This window comes from Phyllobates terribilis, unplaced genomic scaffold, assembly GCF_046119375.1.
Source record: "Phyllobates terribilis strain yellow unplaced genomic scaffold, ASM4611937v1 Scaffold_5__5_contigs__length_657084704, whole genome shotgun sequence".
Taxonomy (NCBI): Eukaryota; Metazoa; Chordata; class Amphibia; order Anura; family Dendrobatidae; genus Phyllobates; species Phyllobates terribilis.
This window is the reverse complement of record NW_027362765.1, coordinates 515,799,193-515,826,529: the sequence shown is the minus strand read 5'-3', so window position 1 is coordinate 515,826,529 and position 27,337 is coordinate 515,799,193. Positions and strand designations below refer to the sequence as shown.

Sequence of the window (27,337 nt, the reverse complement as noted above, 5' to 3'; positions counted from 1 at the left end):
CAATACATTTATTTGAAACTAAACAAAATCAAAAAGAAAAATGTGATGAAATGGAATGCAGAGAAAAGTCAACATTAAATTTGTTTACCTAATCCTCCAACAAGTATAAATCTCAGGCTCAAAGTGCAAAATGGTCAGTGCCTGCAAAAGTATTCCAGGATGGTGAGTAGTGTTTGTTTATCCTTGTTGGTTGAACTAAAATATTTTTTTTATGTGTTAGACTATGGAAGTGATTTTTTCTATAAAAAAAAATGGATCTGGGTGGCCTTTTGTTTTCTTGTTAATAGAATAAATGTAATTAAAATAATTAGTTTAAAGTATAGTCTGTAAGCATGTCGTAGGGTTTATAATAGGCTCAATAAAGGTAGTGATTGAAAAGATACCTGGGAAAGGAAGAAATGAAATTAAAACATACTAAAACATTACAAGAGCCATAGATTAATGATTTTTTTTTTTTTGACAGCTTATCAAAAAATCACAGACAGACAATATTTTTTACAGATATATTGGAAAACCATAATAAATTATTATCATTATAAGAGAAAACGGTCTACAGCCCATAATGCTGATATGAAGACATCTACTGTATAATAATGATAATTACAGTTAAAATAAAATCTGTATAAGCGTCACGTCTTAGATTTTTTTTAACAGACAGGGCATAAATGTACCCTTTTTTACGGACTGTCCTGGAATTTTTGGACGGTTGGCAACCCTGGTATGGGCCCTTCTCTAAGAGTAACTTATGTATATTTAAAATGAACTTTTAATGATTATTATTAAATATATACATATACTGCAAAGAAGAAAGAAATGGTCTTTAAAATCCACTCTTTACCTACTTTGTCTCTCTCTCTCTATAGTATTTATTTATTGCTGTAGCTTATTATTTATACTGCTATTGTTGCCAGTGTGTTTTTGAACAGACTTATTGTAAATTATCAGGGTGCTACTAGACGGTACTTTGGCGGTGTATTGGCAGCGCGGCAGGCAGTTGGCCGCACAGTGAAACAAAATCTTGGAAAATCTCACAGAAAAAGAAAACGCTTTACCAACACCAGGTCTGATTACCAAGGCACTAGCAGGATGCAGTAGACCTCCATGGTAAAGCCGGGGGCAGCACAGGTGCAAAATACTGCTGGAGCAATGACTCAAACACCTACAAATTCATGAAGAGGGTGGTTGCCTAGTATTAAAAATGCACGCAGATGGTATGAGGCTTGCATACGGCGCCAGTCACACATACAGTATGTGTGATGCACAGAATATTGATGATGCCCACACTATAAGATCAGGAGGGCTGCCCGGCACTATATAAGCGCACCCAACAAGGACAGACACCCCAATTCTCCCAACCAACACTAAAGGGCCTAGCTGCATCCTACATAAAAATGGAAACATCTGCAATAATAAGATGAAAATGAAAAATTATGTATAAAATACATAAGGTATTGGTAGATATTTTGGCCAAAATACGCAAGCTCGCAACCCACGTCAAGGGTCCTCATTAGTGATGAGTGAATATGCTCGAAATCCGATCTCCAAACTTAAGTTCGACATGAATGTGGCACATTCGGATTCATGATCGGAAAGGCGAGCAAAGTGTGTTAAATTCAGGAAATGGGTAACGTTCGGCGAATTTCAGTGGTTATGTGATTGCGAAGCAACTACAGCATTATTTAGTTTTGCTAGCATAGTGCTTGTGCATGATGAGCGGGAATACGTGGCAGATGAGTTGGGGGGGCTGGTGATAGCTCAGAACAGGTCAGGTCAGCAGCGCACTGTTTTTTTTTCCTGTAGATAGTAAATTTAGGTCAGGAAAGCCCGGTCAGAGAGCAGGAAGCACCCACAGTGTCCCAGACACAAGGGCTTCTGAAATTGGCTGCTGAAATCACATGTCCTCTCCATATAAAAACAGGCCATGTTCCTCAGCCCCATTTCATGCATATCACTCGTGTTAGACGCTGCTCCTACACCCAGCTCCTGTGTAATGAGAGATATTAGCTAGATAGATGGGCGCTTCTGTGGAAGTCAGATAGTGTAGATAAGTCCTGTGCTGTGTACCTGTTCAATCGACCTTGCAGCCCCTTTTTCTGTTTTTGTGCTATTACTGAGATTCTGACAGAAAGAGCAGGGCTTATGGCATAGAACAGTACTGTTTGTGCTCCATGCAGACCTTCAATCTATTTTGCACTTGCTAAAGTGATAAAGCAAGCAAGCCCTTTTAGGCCACTTTTTGATTTTGTGAGGATGAAATTCAGCTATTTGCAGAGCTTCTGAGTGCAGAGCACAAAAAAATAGTTTTTTCATTTGCTAATGTGATAGTGAAAGCTGTGTTAGCCCAGTTTGTCATTTTTTTGGTGGGTGAAATTCAGCTGTTTTCAGACTAAAAAAAATAGATATTTTCTGTTGCTAGCCACAGTCCACCAAAGATTTTTTTGTGTCGCAGACGTGTTACACTCTGCTATAAGCCACCTAGCGCTTTTAGTGGCGGTGAACTTCAGCTGTTTTCAGAGTAAAAAAATAATTTTTTCTGTTGCTAGTCAGTGTCCACAAAAGAATTTTTGGTGTCACAAACGTGATACACTTTGCTAGAAGCCATATAGTATTTTAGTGGCGGTGAAATTCAGCTGTATGCAGAGCTTATGCAGAGTAAATAAATCCATTTTTAACTAACGGGTTACAGCAGGCTAGATCTAAGTTTGAGATATCTTGAAGCATATATACTATGTCATACAGGCCGCATACACAGTCAAAAAAATACTTTCTTCGATTCCTAACGTTATACAGCAGGGGATATCTCAGTTTGAATTAGTTTGGAGAATATCTCATATGTTATACAGGCCTCATTCACAATAAAAAAAATACTTTCTTCTGTTACTAATGTGATACAGTAGAGGACATCTCAGTTTGAAATTGTTCATAGCATATCTCCAAAGTTATACAGGCCTCATCCACACTAAAAAAAAACTTTCTTCTGTTACTAATGTCATACACTAGGGGACATCTCAGGATGCCAAGGGAGGGTGGTTCACTGCGATTGAGGGGGGTTGGCGATACCAGAAAAATGGTTAGTGAAGGTGTTAGTGAAGGCGAGGAACAAATGGAAGAAGAAGAGGAAATGGACGAGCAACAGTCAGAACATGAAAAGGATAATCATCCCCTCTCTGTTCAAGTTTGGCGGGAGGGAACGGAGGAAACAAGCATCAGAAATACCCAGCCACCAACACAGCATGGCCTTGAACCTCAGGAAAGAGGCCGACATATGAGTCTGTTCTTGCTGCACTATCTGCAACATGATCCCCGTATAGTTATGACTCAAAATAGTGCTGATAACCAGGTTGCCATTCTGTTAGATCCACATTATAAGAGTAAATTTTACCAGATGTTTCCTGCCCTGGCAAGGGACCCGCGAATGCTGGAATATTGAAACATGCTTTTACACAACCTTAAGATAGGTTTTCCCCAAGCCAGCAGTGAGGCATACAGAGTTCATAGCAGCTCTACACTTCCAACCTCCGGCAAGTCAATTCGGCAATGTCAAAATATTAGCAGCAGCAGTAGTGTAAGTGGCAGAAGCAATTTCTGTGAGTCCTTTCACACATTTTCTAGACCAGTTCGTGCACCTGCACAAGAGAGTACAAGTCTGACACATGGTGAATGACTGGAGAGGATGGTGCACTCCTGATTTAGTCTACATCTGCTGGGTTGGCTGTAGTGGAAGAGGTTTTGGTTCCTAATTCTACAATTTCTACAGTAGTGAAATTGCTGGTGTCTGCCATTAATTTTTGGAAATGTGGAGAATCCTGACTAGGTCTCCACTAATTGGGTTTGGCTGTAGTGGAAGAGGTTTCTGTCTCCATTAAACTACTTCTACTTTGATCAAATTTATGCCACTTTGGTGGTGTTAGGCCCTAATTTAGGGAAATGTAAACACGTCTGATTGAGTCTCCATCTACTGGGTTGGCTTTAGGGGAAGAAGTGTCGTTCCTAATTCTATAATTTCTATTGTAGTAAAATTGATGCCACTTTGCTGGTGTCTGCCACTAATGTTTGGAAATGTGAAGAATCCTGATTGGGTCTCCATCTATTGGGTTTAGCTGTAGTGGAAGAGTTGTCAGTCACCATTATACTAGTTCTACTCTATTGAAATTAATTCTTTGGTGCTGATATTTTTGTCACAGGGGTACACTAGATATAATCAAATTTGGTTTTCTTAGTACCGTGGTATATAAACCAGGCTATATTTCATGTTCTAATTTTTCGGTGCTGATATTGTTCTCCATACAGGGATTCACATTAGTAATGAAAGAGCAATAAACGTGCTCAACTTAGTGGTTCAGCAGTTTCTCAAAACCTATCCAGATCTGCCAGAGCTGCTTGTGAAAGTACAACGCGTGTGTTCCCATTTCAGAAAGTCAGCTATAGCTTCCACCACCCTGGCAGTGCTTCAGCAGCATATGCAGCTTCCAGCTAACCAACTGTTGTGCGATGTCACCACATGTTGGAAATCAACGTTGCAGATGTTGGGAAGGATTTGTGAGCAGCAGAAGACAGTTGTTGAGTACGAGCTTCAACACGCCCATCGGCATTCAGGTCAGCCTCTACACATAAGAACTGATAAGTGGGCATAGATGTCTGATATCTGTGTCATCCTCCAAAATTTTGAGGACTCCATGAAGATGGTGAGCGGCGATGACGCCATAAATAGCATCACCATCCAGCTTCTCTGTCTACTGAAACGCTCGGTGCTCACAGTTAAAGAGGAGGCATTGTAGGCAGAGCAAGGAACTATGCAGCCCAGCCTCATCTCATCTCAATTCGGATAGGGTGATAATGAGGATGAGGAGGATGAGGAGGAGAACATGGACAGTCGTCCTCTTGGGGAGGACAGGGAAGTCTTAGCTGTCTTGTAAGTCTTGATACCCCTCTTTCAGTCTGTAGGAAAGCTGTATGAGTTTTGGTTAATGACCTTCAGTGGCCTAAACCGTGGCTTTGCTTATGCACGTTATTTCTTAAAACGCATTGCAGATCAGGCCATTGTCCAACTCTGTAGTAATTAAATTCAAGGCATAATGAAAGATCTTTTTCTGTGACTAAGTACCACCGAGAAGTGTGAGCTTATGTTGGACGGGCTGCCATTGCTTATGCAACAAGCTGCATTAGAGGACTTCATGACAGCCGGAGTAGATACAGTTTCCCTCTATGCCAGTCCTTTCACCGAGCTAAAGAATATGGCTGTGGTGAAATACAACTCTCACCGAGAAGCAGTATCAGACTGAAGAACATTGGGCCCACCAGAGGATTTGATTCTGAGGGACCACCTTTCTCCCCCACTAAAGAGCCCCATAGCATATGCAAGGTTTGCGCTATGAACTCTCCTGAAGGAGAAGCCAGGGCCCACCGGAGGATTCTCCGGTTTTCTGGCGGACCCGACCAACCCTGCCAAGAAGAATCCCTGGCTAAGAAAAGTGTGTGGGAAGGTTCCCGGACACTCTATGGCTGTTTTTTTTACTGTGGACTGGCTCCGTACCGTCCCTGGCCAAATTCACTTGTCCACGTGTCTGTGGTTAGGCGGTCCTTCCCACTAAGTGCACTGGGGAGGGCACTGGTAATGTTCTGGGACCCGTGCTTGTGGGAGGCAGGGATGACACCGGGAGAAATAGTGGCGGCTGGGGACAGAGTATGGGACTTACACCTTCCAAAAAGTTCAACTTTTGTCTCGTCAGTCCACAGAGTATGCTCCCAAAAGTCTTGGCAATCATCAAGATATTTTCTGGCAAAACTGAGACACGCTTTTATGTTCTTTTTTGCTCAGCAGTGGTTTTCATCTTGGAACTCTGCCATGTATGACATTTTTGCCCATTCTCTTTCTTATGGTGGAGTCATGAACACTGACCTTAACTGAAGCAAGCAAGGCCCGCAGTTCTTTGGATTTTGTTGTGGAGTTTTTGTGACCTCTTGGATGAGTCGTCGCTCCACTTTTGGGGTAAATTTGGTTGGCCGGCACTCTTGGGAAGGTTCACCACTGTTCCATATTTTCGCCATTTGTGGATAATGGCTCTCACTGTGGTTCACTGGAGTCCCAAAGCTTTAGAAATGGCTTTACTTTTACTTTTACTTGCTTTACTTTTCCAGAGTGATAGATCTCAATGACTCAGTTTCTCATTTGTTCCTGAATTTCTTTGGATAGGAGCATGATGTCTAGCTTTTGAGGATCTTTTCTATATTTTTACACTGATGAGCAAAAGGATAACATTGTTTTGAACTTTTGACTTTCAAGCTCCATATCTCACCTCCACTACAGCTTCGAACTACCATCTTTTTATAGACAATCATCTTGGCTATCTCATACCTAAATTTGACTTGCAACTATTTAGCGTATGATTAGTTATGCAAATTCTTGTCATGCCACTGCATTATTACTGTTTTGCTCCTAAAAATCTACATTTAAATTTTTATTATTTTGTTAGTATTTTGTAAATCCATCTTTGGCTTTCAACACTGCCTGAATCCTTCTGGGCATGCTCTCGATCAGATCCAAGCATCTTGATTGAAATCTGATCCCAGGTCTCTTTTACATGTTCCTAAAGTTGGTGTATACTGGTCAACTCACTTGGCTATGTATATAGCTTTTTCTTCAACTCTATCCATACTGTAAGTGTTTGATTGGGTTGAGGTCTGGGGAATGTGCGAGACACTCCAGCACCTCTACTTCATTGTTATTGAACCATTTCTTCACCAATCTCAACGTATGCTTTTGGTCGTTGTCCTCCTGGAACACTATGTCTTCTTATTATTTACTATACAGGTAGAAAAAGATTTTTCCACCACCAGGAGCAAAACAGTAACAATGCGCTGACATGAAAATAATTTGCATAACCAATCATATGCTAAGTAGTTGCATGTCAAATTTATGTATGAGAAAGCCAAGATGATTGTTTATAAAATGATGGTATTCTCACATTAGAACATGTAGTGGATGGTGAGATATGGAGCCTGAAAGTCAAAAGTTCAGAACATTGTTACCCATTTGGAAAAGTTCAACAACCAGCACCACGCATTCCAAGCTTGCCTTTTGGCTGCATTATTACCCATTTGCTCATTAGTGTGTATACAGGGTGGGCCATTTATATGGATACACCTAAATTAAATGGGAATGGTTGGTGATATCAACTTCCTCTTTGTGGCATATTAGTATATGGGAGGAGGAAAACTTTTCCAGATGGGTGGTGACCATGGTGGCCATTCTGAAGTCGGCCATTTTGGATCCAACTTTATTTTTTTCAATGGGAAGAGGGTCATGTGACACATCAAACTTATTGAGAATTTCATAAGAAAAACAATGGTGTGCTTGGTTTCAATGTAACTTTATTCTTTCATGAGTTTCTTACAAGTTTATGACCACTTATAAAATGTGTTCAAAGTGCTGCCCATTTTGTTGGATTGTCAATGCAACTCTCTTCTCCCACTCTTGACACACTGATAGCAACACCGCAGAAGAAATCCTAGCACAGGTTTTCAGTATCAGTCGTTTCAGATGCTGCACATCTCATATCTTGATGGTATGGTGTGGTATATGAAGTACAAAGATAGTGGGGCAATTCTTCATCAATGGAAACCTCAATGCCACTGGATATCTGAAATTGCTACATGATGATGTGTTGCCCTCTTTATGCACTGAAGATGGCACGTTCCCTGAGTTTTTCCAACAAGATGGTGCACCACCACATTATGGGTGTCAGGTCCGAGCATTCCTACATGAACAGTTTCCTGGAATGTGGATTGGTCGGCGTGGGCCAGTTGAATGACCACCAAGGTCTCCTAATCTGACCCCTTTAGACTTTTATCTTTGGGGTCATCTGAAGGCATACTGGAAGCCTGTACTAGCATTTCTTCTGCAGTGTTGCTATCAGTGTGTCAAGAGTGGGAGAAGAGGGTTGCATTGACAATCCAACACAATGGGCAGCACTTTGAACACATTTTACAAGTGGTCATAAACTTGTAAAAAACTCATGAAAGAATAAAGTTACATTAAAACCAAGTACACCATTGTTTTTTATGAAATTCTCAATAAGTTTGATGTGTCACATGACCCTCTTCCCATTGAAAAAAATAAAGTTGGATCCAAAATGGCAGACTTCAAAATGGCCGCCATTTTCTGCCACCCATCTGGAAAAGTTTTCGCCCTCTCATATACTAATGTGTCACAAACAGGAAGTTGATATCACCAACCATTCCCATTTAATTTAGGTGTATCCATATAAATGGCACACCCTGTATATATATTATACAGTGGGTACGGAAAGTATTCAGACCCCTTTAAATTTTCACTCTTTGTTTCATTGCAGCCATTTGGTAAATTCTAAAAAGTTCATTTTTTTCTCATTAATGTACACTCTGCACCCCATCTTGACTGAAAAAAAACAAATGTAGAAATTTTTTCAAATTTATTAAAAAAGAAAAACTGAAATATCACATGGTCATAAGTATTCAGACCCTTTGCTCAGACACTCATATTTAAGTCACATGCTGTCCATTTCCTTGTAATCCTCCTTGAGATGGTTCTACTCCTTCATTGGAGTCCAGCTGTGTTTAATTAAACTGATAGGAATTGATTTGGGAAGGCACACACCTGTCTATACAGTGGTGGCCAAAAGTATTGGCACCTCTGCAATTCTGTCAGATAATGCTCAGTTTCTTCCTGAAAATGATTGCAATCACAAATTCTTTGGAATTATTATCTTCATTTAATTTGTCTTCAATGAAAAAACACAAAAATAATTGTCCTAAAGCCAAATTGGATACAATTCCACACCCAACCTAAAAAAGTGGGTGGACAAAAGTATTGGCACTGTTTGAAAAATCATGTGATGCTTCTCTAATTCGTGTAATTAACAGCACCTGTAACTTACCTGTGGCACCTAACAGGTGTTGGCAATAACTAAATCACACTTGCAGCCAGTTAACATGGATTAAAGTTGACTCAACCTCTGTCCTGTGTCCTTGTGTGTACCACATTGAGCATGGAGAAAAGAAAGAAGACCAAAGAACTGTCTGAGGACTTGAGAAACCAAATTGTGAGGAAGCATGAGCAATCTCAAGGCTACAAGTCCATCTCCAAAGACCTGAATGTTCCTGTGTCTTCCATGCGCAGTGTCATCAAGAAGTTTAAAGCCCATGGCACTGTGGCTAACCTCCCTAGATGTGGACAGAAAAGAAAAATTGATGAGAGATTTCAACGCAAGATTGTGCGGATGGTGGATAAAGAACCTCGACTAACATCCAAACAAGTTCAAGCTGCCCTGCAGTCCGAGGGTACAACAGTGTCAACCCGTACTATCCGTCGGCGTCTGAATGAAAAGGGACTGTATGGTAGGATACCCAGGAAGACCCCACTTCTTACCCCGAGACATAAAAAAGCCAGGCTGGAGTTTGACAAAACTTACCTGAGAAAGCCTAAAATGTTTTGGAAGAATGTTCTCTGGTCAGATGAGACAAAAGTAGAGCTTTTTTGGGAAAAAGCATCAACATAGAGTGTACAGAAAAAAAATAGAGACATTCAAAGAAAAGAACACAGTCCCTACAGTCAAACATGGTGGAGGTTCCCTGATGTTTTGGGGTTGCTTTGCTGCCTCTGGCACTGGACTGCTTGACCGTGTGCATGGCATTATGAAGTCTGAAGACTACCAACAAATTTTGCAGCATAATGTAGTGAGAAAGCTGGATCTCCCTCAGAGGTCATGGGTCTTCCAGCAGGACAATAACCCAAAACACACCTCCAAAAGCACTATAAAATGGTTTGAGAGAAAGCACTGGAGACTTCTAAGGTGGCCAGCAATGAGTCCAGACCTGAATCCCATAGAACACCTGTGGAGAGATCTCAAAACGGAAGTTTGGAGAAGGCACCCTTCAAATATCAGGGTAATGGAGCAGTTTGCCAAAGAAGAATGGTCTACAATTCCAGCAGAGCATTGTAAGAAACTCATTGATGGTTACCGGAAGTGGTTGTTCGCAGTTATTTTGGCTAAAGGTTGTGCAACCAAGTATTGGGCTGAGGGTGCCAATACTTTTGTCTGGCCCATTTTTGGAGTTTTGTGTGAAATGATCAATGATTTGATTTTTGCTTCATTCTCTTTTGTTTTTTTTCCTTGCAAGCAAATTAAATGAAGATAATAATACCAAAGAATTTGTGATTGCAATCATTTTCAGGAAGAAACTGAGTATTATCTGACAGAATTGCAGGGGTGCCAATACTTTTGGCCATCACTATATAAGTCTTCACAGCTCACAGTGCATGTCAGACCAAATGAGAATCATGAGCTCAAAGGAACTGCTCAAAAAGCTCAGAGACAGAATTGTGGCAAGGCACAGATCTGGCCAAGGTTACAAAAGAATTTCTGCATTACTCAAGGTTCCTAAGAGCACAGTGGCCTCCATAATCCTTAAATCGAAGAAGTTTGGGACCACCAGAAGTCTTCCTAGACCTGGCCATCCAGCCAAACTGAGCAATCGTGGGAGAAGAGCCTTGGTGAGAGAGGTAAAGAAGAACCCCAAGATCACTGTGGCTGAGCTCCAGAGATGCAGTAGGGAGATGGGAGAAAGTTCCACAAAGTCAACTATCACTGCAGCCCTCCACCAGTCGGGCCTTTATGGCAGAGTGGCCCAATAGAAGCTTTTCCTCAGTGCAAGACATATGAAAGCCCACATAGAGTTTGCTCAAAAACACACGAAGGACTCCTAGACTATGAGAAATAAGATTTTCTGGTCTGATGAGATAAAGATAGAACTTTTTGGTGATAATTCTAAGCGATATGTGTGGAGAAAACCAGGCACTGCTCATCACCTGCCCAATACAATCCCAACTGTGAAACAAGGTGGTGGCAGCATCATGCTATGTGGGGTGTTTTTTAGCTGCAGGGACAGGATGACTGGTTGCAATTGAAGGAAATATGAATAGGGCCAAGTACAGAGATAACCTGGATGAAAACCTCTTCCAGAGTGGTCTGGACCTCAGACTTGGCCGAAGGTTCACCTTCCAACAAGACAATGACCCTAAGCACACAGCTAAAATAACAAAGGCGTGGCTTCAGAACAACTCTGTGACCATTCTTGACTGGCCCAGCCAGAGCCCCGACCTAAACCCAATTGAGCATCTCTGGAGAGACCTGAAAATGGCTGTCCACCAACGTTCACCATCCAACCTGACGGAACTGGAGAGGATCTGCAAGGAAAAATGGCAGAGGATCCCCAAATCCAGGTGTGAAAAACTTGTTGCATCATTCCCAAGAAGACTCATGGCTGTACTTTCTCAAAAGAGTGCTTCTACTCAATACTGAGCAAAGGGTCTGAATACTTATGACCATGTGATATTTCAGTTTTTCTTTTTTAATAAATTTGAAAACATTTCTACATTTCTGTTTTTTTCAGTCAAGATGGGGTGCAGAGTGTACATTAATGAGAAAAAATGAACTTTTTAGAATTTAACAAATGGCTGCAATGAAACAAAGAGTGAAAAATTTAAAGGGGTCTGAATACTTTCCGTACCCACTGTATATATTATACTGAATAAACATGGAATGAACAAGCTAGCGACATATTGCAACATCTATCTTTTTCCATTCTTCAAGAACGACCTCTTTTAGAGCCTGGATGCTGGATGGAGAGTGATGCTCAACTTGTCTCTTCAGAATTCCCCATAGGTGATAGATGGGTTCATATCGGGAGACATACTTTCTCTGAATCACTTTCACCTTGTTCTTCTAAAGAAATACAATAGATGCGTGTTTTGGATCATTATTATGCTGGAAAAGTGCAGGTCTACAAAGGACGCAGAGTAATGGTAGTGACGCGCCCCTGGGCCTGTGTCGCGCTGCGATGCGCACGCGGGAGCTTACCCGGAGCCGGATCTCTTGAGGGTTGTAGTCTCGTGGCGGCGACCCGGTCCGTGCCCAGGGAGTCAAACTGAGCGGCGATGTACTAGCAGTAGATGGTTGGTGACTACGCCACCCGTTGAATGCAGCTATGGAGCTGCCGCTGCAGGGCAGACCGCTGAGGCCGGTGGAAGGATGGTGCAGCGTGGATGGTATAACCCCCAACGGGAGGGGTATGGCCTCAGGGCAGCCGACGTGGATGATGGGGGTAGCAGGAACCACTCAGAGACGGTGCGGTGTAGTTCAGGGTCTTTACTGGTGACAAAGAAAGACCCTCCCGGAGTACTTGCTAGTGATAGGGGCCTGGTCAGTCCTTGAGCAGATGGGATTTCCCCTGGCCAGGCGGAGTTGTAGGCCTTCCCAACTAACTGTACTCTTCTGGCTACCTTGCTAGAGGCGGGAATAAGTAGCCCACGTCCCTGAGTGTACCGTGTGGTGCTCACCCGTATGGCCGGTGACTCGGGGCCTTCTAATGGCTTCCGCTCCACGATGGCGGTGCTGGTCCCACGCGTGTGACCGTGCCTTCGGGCTTCTGGGCCAGAGGACCTGAAATCCTCTGCCGGACAGTTTCTGCTGCTGGGTAGGAGTTAGTCCCCACAGCCTCGGACTCCGGGTCCGGTTAGAAATCTTCTCAGTCAGGGCGAGCTCTGCAGCTGCCAGCCCCTGACTCATTGTAACACTGCTCCCCACAGAGCTCCTGATGTTTCTTGCTATGCTGCTTCTCTTCTCTACTCTTGTTCTGTCTTCTTTCTCACTAACTCTGCCTCAGCCCCGGGTTTATATAGGGGAAGTCCTTCCCCTCCCAAGACTGGGCAGGAGGTGTGGCATGCACAGGATCCCTGACCAAAGGACCTCCCACCTGCTCTCAGACGTAATATCTCTATCACTGTGGCAACCAGACCCCTGGGGTGTCACATTCCCCCCTAGTGAAATTTAGTACTCCGGGACTAAACATATTTTTTTTTTTTTTTTGAAAAACATAACAAGGTATAACAATAACAATACAATAAGAAAAACACATAAGATGGTTACGGCGTGTCCGCAACCGGGTGCAGTTTTGAAAAGCAAGGTGTCCATTTCACCAAAACAGGGAGACGTAACCAGGTAGGGGCCTGTCCTGCCCCGAGTCCTTAACAGTCTTTAGTCCATCCTGGGTTACGCTCCAACTATGTGCAAGGATTCCCGGTAAATCCACCAAGGACTCCTAAAAAGAACTAGAAACACAAAATTATACACAAGCAACTATAAACAAGTAAACATATAAGATAGCTTAAACATTCAGATCCTCCAACGTGCGGGTAGCTGGCCTCTAGTGGCCCTAGTGGACCTACGGAGCTGACTGTCTGGCCCTGAACTACAGGGTGTAGGAACTGTCAAGGGTAAACTGGGCAGCTGTCTATGGGCCCTCTGGCTCACTAGGGGTATGGCAGGCTCACTATAAGCAGAGGGTTGATTTTCCGGGTCTGCTTGTGTAGAGTCTTCTGCCTCCTGGACCGGCTGTTCTTCCAGCTCTACCGGTTGCTCCGTAGGTTCTTGGGATGATGGTTGGAGGAAGGTGAGTACGGGTACCACAACTGCACCATTGACTTGAGTCCAAGACCGAGGGAAGTCCCTGAGCACGGTACTAACCATATCTTCCCTTTCCTCTACGGGTCGATGGTCTTCTTGTTCCTCTTCAGGGTTCCTCAGTTGTTCGGGACACTTCTTCAGGTGGTCCCGGGATACAATGGCTGTGGTTTCCCCTCCGTCTTTACTGATGGTACAGACCTTCGGGTTTTCGTGGCTTGAGGGCAGTACGGTGTACGGGTCCTTCTCCCACTGGTCGTCCAACTTGTGGAGCCGTCTCTTCCTCTTCAAGACCTGCTCTCCGGGTACCAGGGGAACAGCGGGAGCATACTGGTTGTAAGTTTTCTCTTGTCTTTCCCTAGCCTGACAGAGACTTCGCTCCACGCTCTCCTGTACTCTCCGGTACTGCTGCTGCCTCTCTGTGTCCCAGTCTGTTTCTGGTGAAGTGTCCTCGGGTGTCAGGACTCCCATTTCCAGGTCAACAGGTAACTTACCAGGTCTTGCCCTCATTAGATAAGCCGGGGTACAGTTGGTGGAACCTACCGGGATGTGGTTGTATAGGTCCACCAGATCGGGCAACTTTTCAGGCCACAGACTGCGTTCTTCCAGGGGCAACGTTTTTAGAAGATCCATCACCACCTGGTTCATTTTTTCACAAAGTCCATTAGTCTGCGGATGGTAGGGTGTCGTCCTTATCTTCCGGCAGCCATACAGATTGCAGAATTCCTGGAAGACCTCCGCTTCAAAGGCAGGTCCCTGGTCCGTCAGCACTTGGTCCGGGTACCCGTGTGGATGGCAAAAATGCTGCTGGAAGGCTCTAGCTGCTGTTTGAGCCGTTAAGTCCTTGACGGGGACGACAACCAGAAACCGGGAGTAATGATCCACGATGGTTAACGCGTAGACGTAGCCACTTCTGCTTGGGGTCAGTTTTACATGATCCAAGGCTACCAGTTCCAACGGTTGCCGGGTGACGATGGACTGCAGGGGAGTCTTCTGGCTGGCGCGGTCCTTCCTTCTCAGGTTGCACGGGCCACAGTCTCTGCACCACTTCTCAATGGTTCCCCTCATGCCTACCCAGTGGAATCGCTCGCGCAGCAGGAACTCCAGCTTCTTCCACCCGAAGTGTCCAGCTCCGTCGTGGTATGCCTCCATCACCATGGCTGCGTCTCTTCGTGGCACCACTACTTGCCAGAGTAATTCATGCGTCCGGGAGTTAACCATTCTGCGGCACAACTTCCCTTTGTAAAGGAACAGTCGACTCTTCTCTGCCCATAGTTGTTTGGCTTCCTCCGGAGCGTCTGGTTCAAGGCGAGCCTCCGGCCGAGTCAGCATCTCCTTCACCAGTCGGACGGCAGGGTCGCTGTCTTGCGTTTCCGCCCAGTTGTAGTGAGGTAAGGGGTTCAACGTAGCAGCCTGCTTACTCCTTACCCGGTGGGAATACTGGATAGTCCCATGACGGTGGAACGCAGGGAGTTCAATTTCTTCCAGTCCCTCCGGATCTTCTCCTTCGTCCGGCAGGTTGGGCATCCTGGACAGGGCGTCCGCGTTAGTATTGGAGCGCCCTGCCCGGTATTTGATTATGAACTCGTAGTTGGACAGACGGGCCATCCACCTCTGCTCCAGGGCACCGAGTCTTGCCGTGTCAACGGGTTGTTATCCGTGTACACGGTGAACCGGGAAGAAGCAAGGTAATGCTTAAAGCGCTCAGTGACTGCCCATACCACGGCCAGGAACTCTAGCTTAAATGAGCTATAATTCTCGGGGTTCCTTTCGGTGGGTCGCAGTTTTCGGCTGGCGTAGGCGATTACTCGTTCTTTCCCCTGCTGGATCTGGGACAGTACGGCTCCTAGCCCGATGTTACTGGCGTCGGTGTAGAGGATGAAGGGCTGGCTATAATCCGGGTACGCCAAGATTTCATCCCCCGTGAGGGCCATCTTCAGCTGGTGGAAGGACTCTTCTTCTAGCTCTTCCCATTTGAAGGGCGGCTTCTGGTTCTTGGCCTTCCGGGACTGGCCTATCAGGAGGTCCTGCATAGGCGCTGCCTTTTTGGTGAAACCGGGAATAAACCTTCGGTAGTAGCCTACCAACCCGAGGAACTGCCGCACTTCTTTTACGCTGGAGGGGCTTGGCCATCCCTTAATTGCGGTGATCTTATCGGGGTCGGGAGCCACTCCGTCAGCGCTCACCACGTGTCCCAGGTACTGCACCTTTGGTTTCAGGAGGTGACACTTGGAGGGTTTCACCTTTAGGCCGTAACTCGCCAGAGCTTCGAACACCTCCGCCAGATGTTTCAGGTGGTCCTCATAAGTTTTGGAGTATACGATGACATCGTCCAGGTACAACAGGACCGTGTCGAAGTTTCTGTGGCCCAGACAGCACTCCATTAATCGTTGGAAGGTTCCTGGGGCGTTGCAGAGTCCGAACGGCATGCAGGTGAACTCACTAAGTCCCATCGGGGTGGTGAATGCGGTCTTCTCCCGGTCCGCCTCTGCTACAGGAACCTGCCAGTACCCGCTAGTGAGATCCAAGGTAGAGAAGAAGTTAGCAGATCTTAAAGCAGCCAATGACTCCTCTATCCTTGGTAAGGGGTACGCATCCTTGTGTGTGATACGGTTGATTTTCCGGTAATCTACACACATCCTCATGGTGTTGTCTTTCTTTTTGACTAAAACTAGCGGGGCTGCCCAGGGGCTACAGCTATCCCGGATTACCCCAGCCTCCTTCATGTCTCTAAGCATCCCCTTGGCGTGTTGGTAATGTGCAGGGGGTACGGGTCGATACCTCTCTTTTATGGGAGGATGATCTCCCGTGGGGATGCGGTGTTCTACCCCCTTGACTCGCCCGAAGTCTAACGGGTGTTTACTAAACACTCTCTCATACTCTTGAACCACCCGGTAGACTCCCTGTTTCTGGTGGGAGGGAGTGGAGTCAGTTCCCAAGTGTAGTTGCTGACACCAATCCTCCATTACTTTCTTAGAGCCGTTACCTTCCTCCGGGTGAGATGGAGGCAAGGGTTCCACAGACTGTATAGAGTTTTGGTTGATGGCATATAATTTTGCTAGCGTGGCATACCGGGGCAGGTACACTTCCCTCTCCCCGATATTGATTATGCGAACGGGCACCCTCCCATGGCGTACATTGACCACCCCCCGTGCTGTCAAAATGGTGGGCCTACTGTCTGAGTAAACTGGTTCTACCATTGCCTGGTAATCTCTACCTCTCAGACCAATAGCTGCCCGGCACCAAATCATCATTTCGCTTTTTGGGGGCATGGCAATAGGGAAAGGGTCACACATTCTTACGCTACCAATCTCACCGCCGGAGAGTTCCACCTGTTGCCGTCGCATCAGTGCCCGGATCTCTTTCTGGAGCACTCGCTGCTCGCTGGAGCTGGCGTTCTTGGCAACCTGCTGTAGAAGGAAAATCACCTCTGCAAGACAATTCTCAATTACATTAGTTCCTAGAGTTATTTTTGGGTGGCTCTCATGTTTGTCAATGTCTACAATGATCAGTCCCTGTGCTGCCAGTTCGACTCTACCGATTTTGATGGTCACCTCTTTAAATCCGATCTGTGGCACGGGCTGGCCATTGCTGGCGATGATACTCAAGTCGTCGTCAGGGTAGCGGGTAATATCCGAGTCATTCCAGTACTGCTTAAAGAGCACGTACGGGATAGTGGTGACCTGTGACCCGGTGTCCAGTAGGGCACTCATGGGAATGCCATCCAGTACCACAGGCAAGACTGGACGTCCTCCCACATATCTGTCGCGCCAGTTCGATGGGCCTGGTGATCTTTTTCCTGGGGGTTGGCCCTCTACCCCAGGTTGTGCCCGTTTAAAGAACAGTACCTTTCCATATGTCCGGGTTGATTGCAGCGGCGGCAGATGGGTCGTCCGTCCTCGCTGTATCGGTCACTGGGTCTTCCTCTGGCCGGTGGGGTCCTCCTTGGTCGACGCCACGGGATGTCCTCCGGTCCGGATGCCAGCTGGATCTTCCCTGGGGTGGAAACCTGTAAAGACTGCACAGTTCGGGTTAGCGCAGCAACGCTCTTAGCTAGCTTTTGGACCTGATGGCGTAGGTCTGGAGCCGGGTCATTGTCCAAAGCCTGCGCATCAGCTCCCACAGGCCCTGCCGACAAGGGCGCCGCCTCCTGATGGTAAGTGATAGCTGGGCGCCTGTGGGTCACAACGCCACCCGGTGCCGGTTCTCGGAGCACCCGGATGGCTCTGTCCTTGAACTGTGCAAAGTCCAGATGGGGATCCTGTAAGGCCATTGCCCGCAACTGGGTTCGGTGGGCATTGCAATATAAACCCTCTATAAATTGTTCAGTCAACAGTCTGTCCTCGTTTCCCACCCCATCAGGGTCGGTCTGCTTTATGGCCCTCAGGGCCTCTTGTAGGTTTAGTGCATAGTCCCTTATACTCTCATGCGCTCGCTGCTTGCACCCGTAGAATCTAAGCTTAATCTCGGCTGAGGTGCGGGTATCAAAGGTGTCCTTCAGCCGGGTTAGTATCCCTGCGACAGTCTTCCTCCCAGGTGGCCAGGATTTTACTTCCCTTTTGGCTGCCCCGGTTAGTTGGGCCACCAGGATGCTCACTTTTTGCTCTTCTGTGAGGGGGTACACCTGGAAGAGGCTATCCAGCTTTTCTCTAAAGTCATGCAGGGTATGTGACTCCCCTGAGTACTGGGGTAGCCAAGCTGCTCCCGGGATATAGGGCATGGTGAAGGGCATAACTGCAGCAGCGGTGACGCTGGCGGGGGTTGAGGCAGTGAAGCTCTCCTCCGTATCCGACATCTTCCTCCCCCCCTAGTGGACCGTGGCCTACCTTGCGATGATCCTGTTCCGTAGGCCGCGGCTCCGCAGTGGATCGTCAGGGTTGAGGACCTTCCGTCGCGCTCCGGTGACGTCGGCGTCTGCTGGGCTCCTTCCAGGACCTTACGCAACGTCCGGACGTGAGGCGGGGCTTCAGTTCTCGCGCGCTTTCGGAGTCCACGCCCCTCTTCTTCCCGCGCGGCGTCCTCAAGATGGCGTCCAATGGCGGGAAAACTCCACGGATGGCGGGAAGAAGGTCGAAGATGGCGCCGGATGGCGGGAAAACTTCGCGGATGGCGGGAAGAAGGTAGAAGATGGCGCCGGATGGCGGGAAACCTCCACGGATAGCGGGAATCTTCACCACTGGTAAGTTTGAACAGTCTTTGCTTTTCAGGCACGCAGTACCCGGTGGTTGCGGGCACGAAATCCTGCCGACTACGCCAAAGTTGACGCGCCCCTGGGCCTGTGTCGCGCTGCGATGCGCACGCGGGAGCTTACCCGGAGCCGGATCTCTTGAGGGTTGTAGTCTCGTGGCGGCGACCCGGTCCGTGCCCAGGGAGTCAAACTGAGCGGCGATGTACTAGCAGTAGATGGTTGGTGACTACGCCACCCGTTGAATGCAGCTATGGAGCTGCCGCTGCAGGGCAGACCGCTGAGGCCGGTGGAAGGATGGTGCAGCGTGGATGGTATAACCCCCAACGGGAGGGGTATGGCCTCAGGGCAGCCGACGTGGATGATGGGGGTAGCAGGAACCACTCAGAGACGGTGCGGTGTAGTTCAGGGTCTTTACTGGTGACAAAGAAAGACCCTCCCGGAGTACTTGCTAGTGATAGGGGCCTGGTCAGTCCTTGAGCAGATGGGATTTCCCCTGGCCAGGCGGAGTTGTAGGCCTTCCCAACTAACTGTACTCTTCTGGCTACCTTGCTAGAGGCGGGAATAAGTAGCCCACGTCCCTGAGTGTACCGTGTGGTGCTCACCCGTATGGCCGGTGACTCGGGGCCTTCTAATGGCTTCCGCTCCACGATGGCGGTGCTGGTCCCACGCGTGTGACCGTGCCTTCGGGCTTCTGGGCCAGAGGACCTGAAATCCTCTGCCGGACGGTTTCTGCTGCTGGGTAGGAGTTAGTCCCCACAGCCTCGGACTCCGGGTCCGGTTAGAAATCTTCTCAGTCAGGGCGAGCTCTGCAGCTGCCAGCCCCTGACTCGTTGTAACACTGCTCCCCACAGAGCTCCTGATGTTTCTTGCTATGCTGCTTCTCTTCTCTACTCTTGTTCTGTCTTCTTTCTCACTAACTCTGCCTCAGCCCCGGGTTTATATAGGGGAAGTCCTTCCCCTCCCAAGACTGGGCAGGAGGTGTGGCATGCACAGGATCCCTGACCAAAGGACCTCCCACCTGCTCTCAGACGTAATATCTCTATCACTGTGGCAACCAGACCCCTGGGGTGTCACAGTAGTATTTCAATATGTTGCCAATTTGTTCATTCCGTGCTTACAAGACTTGTTGCTGTCCTTAAACATCATGGAGTTCATATAAAATACTAGATGGTGCATTTTGTGATGTGGAGTGTATTCATTTTTGCATCAACTAATTTGAGTAAATCTGAAGATTTTGTAATGAAAGTTAGATTATTAACATTCATCTCATGTTATGGGTTTAAACAATGTTTTACAATACTCAGCCTTGTCAGAATTTTAAAATTGTTCTTGTGTTCAGTGAGATATGGATTAAAATTTTACTTTTCAAAGGGGGTGTACTCATTTATGCTGAGCACTAAGTGTATATTCATTGTACTACTCACTACCATAATTGTATTCATCTCTGTACGTTTAGAATAGACAAGGTATAGGATAGGGAAAGCAATTTAAGGCCAGGGTTGTCACTAATGATCCACTTTATACTTTCATAGTGATTAATAGCTATGACATGTGCGCCTCTTTTTTGTACACAACTATATTTAGTACGAATTATTATCACTGCTGTTTTTGATTGGTTCAACCCTTATTCTTTTAAATTATATTTCTATTATATATACACTGCTCAAAAAAATAAAGGGAGCACTCAAATAACACATCCTAGATCTGAATGAATGAAATATTCTCATTGAATACTTTGTTCTGTACAAAGTTTAATGTGCTGACAACAAAATCACACAAAAATCATCAATGGAAATCAAATTTATTAAACGATGGAGGCCTGGATTTGGAGTCACCCCCAAAATTAAAGAGGAAAAACACACTACAGGCTGATCCAACTTTGATGTAATGTCCTTAAAACAAGTCAAAATGAGGCTTAGTATTGTGTGTGGCCTCCACGTGCCTGTATGACCTCCCTACAACGCCTGGGCATGCTCCTGATGAGGCTGCGGATGGTCTCCTGTGTATATACATATATATATATATATATATATATATTGTGTTTTGGCGTTGTTTGCATTTTTTAACAATTTACAAAAAAACTTCAGTTTAAATACAATGAAGTTTACTGCTAGATACAGTTATATGAAAACGTTTGGGCACCCCTATTAATCTTAAGCTTAATGTTTTATAAAAATTGGTGTTTTTGCAACAGCTATTTTAGCTTGGTATATGTAATAACTGTTGGACACAGTAATGTTTCTGCCTTGAAATGAGGTTTATTGTACTAACAGAAAATGTGCAATCTGCATTCAAACAAAATTTGACAGGTGCATAAGTATGGGCACCATTATCATTTTCTTGTTTTAAATACTCTTACCTACTTTTTACTGAATTACTAAAGCACTTTTTTTGGTTTTGTAACCTCATTGAGGTTTGAACTTCATAGCCAGGTATATGCAATCATGAGAAAAGCTACTTAAAGTGGCCACATGCAAGTTGTTCTCCTGTTTGAATCTCCTCTGAAGAGTGGCATCATGGGCTCCTCAAAACAACTGTCAAATGATCTGAAAACAAAGATTATTCAACATAGTTGTTCAGGGGAAAGATACAAAAAGCTGTCTCAGAGATTTAACCTGTCAGTTTCCACTGTGAGGAACATAGTAAGGAAATGGAAGAACACAGGGACAGTTCTTGTTAAGGCCAGAAGTGGCAGGCCAAGAAAAACATCAGAAAGGCAGAGAAGAAGAATGGTGAGATCAGTCAAGGACAATCCTCAGACCACCTCCAGAGATCTGCAGCATCAACTTGCTGCAGATGGTGTCACTGTGCATCGGTCAACTATACAACGCACTTTGCACAAGGAGAAGCTGTATGGGAGAGTGATGCGAAAGAAGCCGTTTCTGAAAGCACGCCACAAACAGAGTCAGCTGAGGTATGCAAAAGCACATTTGGAGAAGCCAATTTACTTTTGGAAGAAGGTCCTGTGGACTGATGAAACCAAGATTGAGTTGTTTGGTCATACAAAAAGGCGTTATGCATGGCGGCAAAAAAACACAGCATTCCAAGAAAAACACTTGCTACCCACAGTAAAATTTGGTGGAGGTTCCATCATGCTTTGGGGCTGTGTGGCCAATGCTGGCACCGGGAATCTTGTTAAAGTTGAGGGACGCATGGATTCCACTCAGTATCAGCAGATTCTTGACAATAATGTTCAAGAATCAGTGATAAAGTTGAAGTTACGCAGGGGATGGATCTTTCATGAAGACAATGATCCAAAACACCGCTCCAAATCTTCTCAGGCATTCATGCAGAGGAACAATTACAATGTTCTGGAATGGCCATCCCAGTCCCCAGACCTGAATATCATTGAACATCTGTGGGATCATTTGAAGAGGGCTGTCCATGCTCGGCGACCATCAAACTTAACTGAACTGGAATTGTTTTGTAAAGAGGAATGGTCAAAAATACCTTCATCCAGGATCCAGGAACTCATTAAAAGCTACAGGAAGCGACTAGAGGCTGTTATTTTTGCAAAAGGAGGATCTACTAAATATTAATGTCACTTTTCTGGTGAGGTGCCCATACTTATGCACCTGTCAAATTTTGTTTGAATGCAGATTGCACATTTTCTGTTAGTACAATAAACCTCATTTCAAGGCAGAAACATTACTGTGTCCAACAGTTATTACATATATCAAACTGAAATAGCTGTTGCAAAAACACCAATTTTTATAAAACATTAAGCTTAAGATTAATAGGGGTGCCCAAACTTTTTCATATAATTGTATGTCATATCTGTATCATATGGTCCCATTTTTAAGTATTAAAGGAGTGTAATTACAACACAACATGGAATGATAGCATATGCTATATATTACAGAACAGACAAGAATGGAAAAACATAAAACACTGTATCCATATATCTAAAAGTCACCATGTCCTAACCACAGATAACATAGGAAATAATGAAGAATATAGCACAATCACATAGAAGAACACTATCTACAGCAGACAAATGAAGCAAGTTTACAGAGAAATTGATTAACACTTGTTGTACTTCCCCTTAAACTCTTACAGCAAACATTAAGATAAATATTAACCAGTTACCAAAGAAGTCATGAACAAATGGTGTTGGCAAAGTTAAGGAAAAGATTAACTTTCCACTAAAGTTTAAATATGAAAACAATCCCTGTTAGAGTTCTTCCCAATATCAGAATGTTATCTCTTCATTTTCTTTATATATATTTAAACAAGTGTGCCAATGCCAATCATTTTTAACCCCTTGCTGAAGTGAGACGTATCTATATGTCCCAGTAGCCTGGACCTTAATGACCAGGTATGTATAGATACCTCTAGGTGATTGACAGCTGACACCCGGCACTTAGTGCAAGGAGCAGTGCCCTCACCGCTCACGGCACTTTAACCCCCTTAATACTGCGATTGCAGCATTTAGCGAGCAAGCAGAGGGACAGAATCCCCTCTGCACTTGGAGACCCTGAGACATCACAAAATAATAATAAATATATATATATGTATATATATATATATATATATATATATATATATATATACACATACACACATATAGTACCCATAAATAAATATTATGAAAAAAAATCAAAAACAATAAAAGTACACATATTTGGTATCGCCATGACCGGAACGACCTGACTTGTAAAACTGTCCCACTAGTTAACCCCTTTAGTGAACACGGTAAAAAAATAAATAAAAAATGAAGCAGAAAAACGATACTTTATCATCATACAGCTGAACATAAAGTGGAATAAAACGCCATCAAAAAGATGAATGTAAATAAAAATAGTACCACTGAAAACGTCATCTTGTCCCGCAAAAAAAAGATGCCAAACAGCTCCATCAGCAGAAAAATAAAAAAGTTATAGCTCTCAGAATGAAGCGATGCAAAAAAAAATTTTTTTTTCTATAAAATAGTTTTTATTGTGCAAAAGCGGCAAAACATAAAAAAGATATAAATGTAGTATCGCTGTAAACATACTGACCCGAAGAATAAAGCTGCCTTATCAATTTTACCACACGCAGAACGGCATAAAAAAAATTAAAAAAAAACAATTCCTGAATTGTTGGTCTTTGTTTATTCTTCCTCCCAAAAATCAGAATAGAAAGTGATCAAAAAATGTCACATGTGTAAAAATGGTACCAATAAAAACTTCAACTTGTCCCGCAAAAAAGAAGCCCTTACATGACTCTGTCGGCCGAAATATGGAAAAATTATAGCTCTCAAAATATGGCGATGCAAAAACTAGTTTTTGCCAAAAACAGAGTGTTTTAGTGTGTGACAGCAGCCAAACATAAAAACCCGATATAAATCTAGTATCGCTGTATTTTCACCGACCCAAAGAATAAAGTCATCTAATCACTTATACCGCACGAGGAGCGGCGTAAAAAATAAATAAAACCAATTTCACCTGCTGCTGATTTGTTCATTGTGCTTCTCAAAGGTCGCAGTATGGCTCGGCTCACATTTATCCTGCGCTTTGCGCTGAGCGCCTACAGCGGGGTTTCCATGTAAATCTCTGAAATACGTGATTCAGACGGAACCCCCGGTGGAAGATTCCCTGTAATGAGGCAGATGGAAACACTGTGGACACCATATGGCCTGTGATCCCACGGTGTCCGTCTTTTTATTAGGTGTGCATAAAAGTGCTTAGTGCATAGTGTGTCCCGGGTTTCATCTGAATTACGTCACTCGGAGATTTAAATGGAAACCCCGATATTAATGCTCAGCGTAGAGCACAGGATAGATGGGAACATTTTACATAACATTTTGGATCACAATAAAAGCTCCGACTCAATCCACAAAAAAAGTAAGTCCCCACTCAGGTCATCATCTGTTAATGGAAATATAGGGGGCTTCCACGTTACTAGCAGCAGAAAGGCTCTGGAGAAGCCAAATGGCCCTTGCCCCTCAAAAGAAATTCAGCAAATTCTGTGCTTCCAAATACAAATGCCCACCTCCCTTTTGAGCCTCACATTGTGACTAAACCGCAGTTAGCGTCCATATGTTTGGCATTTCTGTAATGATGAAAGTCCGCCTAATTTATGGGTGCATGTCTTTTTCAGAAGCATGAGCTGGACATAACGTACTGATCACTACAAAATACTGGTCACTACAACGGCTGTTTGCAATTTTCACTCAGCAACATCCACTGCTGCTTGTTTCTGGAAAACGCCCATGTAGTTAAAATCTTCACCACACCTGTAGATAAATTCTCAAAAGGGTATAATTCCCAAAATGGGTCACTTGAGGGGGAGATTCTGCTCTTCTAGCACTTAGGGTCTACGTATATGGAGTCTGCATACTATTCTAGGAAAATCTGCGCTCCCGGAGGCAAATAGCTCTCCGTCCCTCCCGAGTCTCGCTGAGTGGCTAAGCAGTACTGTACAGCCACATATGAGGTATTTCTACATTCAGCAACAATTGTGTGACAAATTTTGGTGCCAATTTTAACCATTTTCCAGTGTGAAAAATCTGGGGCTAAAACAAAACTTTGGTGGTAAAAATGTAATTATTCTTTCTTCACCACCCAATGGTGTAAAATTCTGTGAGGCACATGTGGTGTCAACATGCTCACTGAACCCCTAGATGAATTCATTGATAGGTGCCGTTTGTAAAATGGGGTTTCTTATGAGGAATTCTGCTGTTCTGGCACCTCTGCCAATGTGATATGACACCATCAAACCAGCCCAGCAAAATAGGAACTCCAATATGGCACTTCTTTCCTTCTTAGCTTTGTACTGTACCTCAAAAGTAGTTTTTGACCACATAAGGGGAATCAGCGTACTCAGGAAAAATTGCACAACAAATTTTGGGGTCCATTTTCTCATGTTATCCTTGTGAAAATGAAAATATTGGGTGCTAAAACTACATTTTTGTGGGAAAATATTTTTTTTTCATTTTTACAGAACCACGTTGTAAAATTCTGTGAAGCACATGTATGTTCAAGGTGTTCACTACACATCTAAACAAATTCCTTGAGGGGTCTAGTTTCCAAAATGGTGTCATTTGTGGGGGGTTTCCACTGTTTAGGCACATCAGGGGCTCTCCAACTGCGACATGGCATCTGCTAATTATTCAAGCAAATTTTACATTCAAACAGTCAAATGGCACTCCTTCCCTTCCGAACCATGCCATGCGCTAAAGCATATGGGGTATCGGCATGCTCAGGAGAAATTGCACAACAAATTTAGGGTACATTTTTTCCTGTTACCCTTGCAAAAATAAAAAAAATTGGGTCTAAAGTAACATTTTTGTGGAAAAAAGTTAAATGTTCATTGTTTTCTACCACATTCCAAAAAATTCTGTGAAACACCTGAAGGATTAATAAACTTTTTTTAATGTGGTTTTGAGCACCTTGAGGGGTGTGGTTTTTAGAATAGTGTCACTTTGTCATTTATTGTCATACAGTTCCCTGAAAGTCACTTCAAATGTGATGTCGTCCCTAAAAAAATGGTTTTGTAAACTTTTTTGGAAAAATTAGAATCAGTGGGATCTGCTAGAGCGTTTCAGAGTTATTACCTCATAAAATGACACAGATCAGAATTGTAAAAATTGGCCTGGTCATTAACGTGCAAACAGCGTTCAGGAGTAAAGGGGTTAAATATGGACCATTGTGCAGATATTACCCTCTCACCACCAACCTGGCTTTATTTTCCCTCCTATAATAATTGGAATCATCCTCCCGTAGTTTTATTAGCATTGGTTAAGCATTGATACTCTTACAGTGAATCCTATTGAGTAAAGAATAATGTATCACTTGCCCTCCTGCAGGTCAGGGTGAGAAAGTGCAATGAGCTGATGTTTACTCATATAGTAAACAGCATGTGTTCGGTCTCACCCAGCAATCTTAAGCTGACTTCTAGCTCAGCTCAACTGCGCTGTTGTTGACTTGGCAATACTGTGCAGCTCTCATGCAAGACTTAGAGTTCAGCACGGGAGTGTTGTGCAGTGATGGTCTATTCTCTACTACACAGGTCTAAAGAATTACTACTCTATTTTGCTGCGTTATGCTTAAATGATTATAGAGCTCTATGGATTTATAAAAACTAAAGTAAAATAGTATTAATAAATATAAAAATAGTCTACAGCCTATATTTATATACTGATACTTTTATAAGTGTGCAAGAAACAAAGACAAAACTATATATGTGCAATACAGATCCATATTATTACAACATCCATGTTACAATTATTTTATAGTATCATATCAGTAATATACAAGAAAATTATGTTCTATTTCCTACTTCTCTTGAGTGCAGTAGATGGAGTTGAGGAGTTGTGGCAATTTAGTAGAGCAGAAGGAGGGGCCTGCAGCACTGAGAAGAAACAGTTGCTGCTGGAAAATGTAGTTTTAGCAGAAGAATAGAACTGTCCATTCCGCTCTGTGAAGCTGCATGTACATAATGGCAGAATATAAAAGAATACACAAAGGTACAAGATAGAAAACTTATGCTTGGTTTGGTCTGAAAATTAACATTACATTTAGTGATGAGCGAGCACTAAAATGCTCGGGTACTCGTTGCTCGGGTCGAGCAAATTGGAATACTCGGGTGCTCGACCCGAGCAACGAGCCCAATGTAAGTCTATGGGAAACTCGAGCATTTTTCAGGCAGAGGGCCTAAAAATTGCCCA

The 27,337-nt window shown here is 44.3% G+C and overlaps 1 protein-coding gene across 1 annotated transcript in view; it reads left to right on the top strand.

Annotated features, from left to right (window-relative positions):
- Positions 1 to 16: 16 nt before the first annotated feature.
- The window catches only part of LOC141271309 (beta-microseminoprotein-like), a 60,960-nt gene continuing 33,639 nt past the window's right edge, over positions 17 to 27,337 (top strand). Inside the window, exon 1 of the mRNA XM_073681422.1 lies at positions 17 to 162. Within this exon, the coding sequence (XP_073537523.1) occupies positions 160 to 162 (3 nt within the window). The 5' untranslated portion in view covers positions 17 to 159. The remainder of the gene's footprint in view (positions 163 to 27,337) is intronic.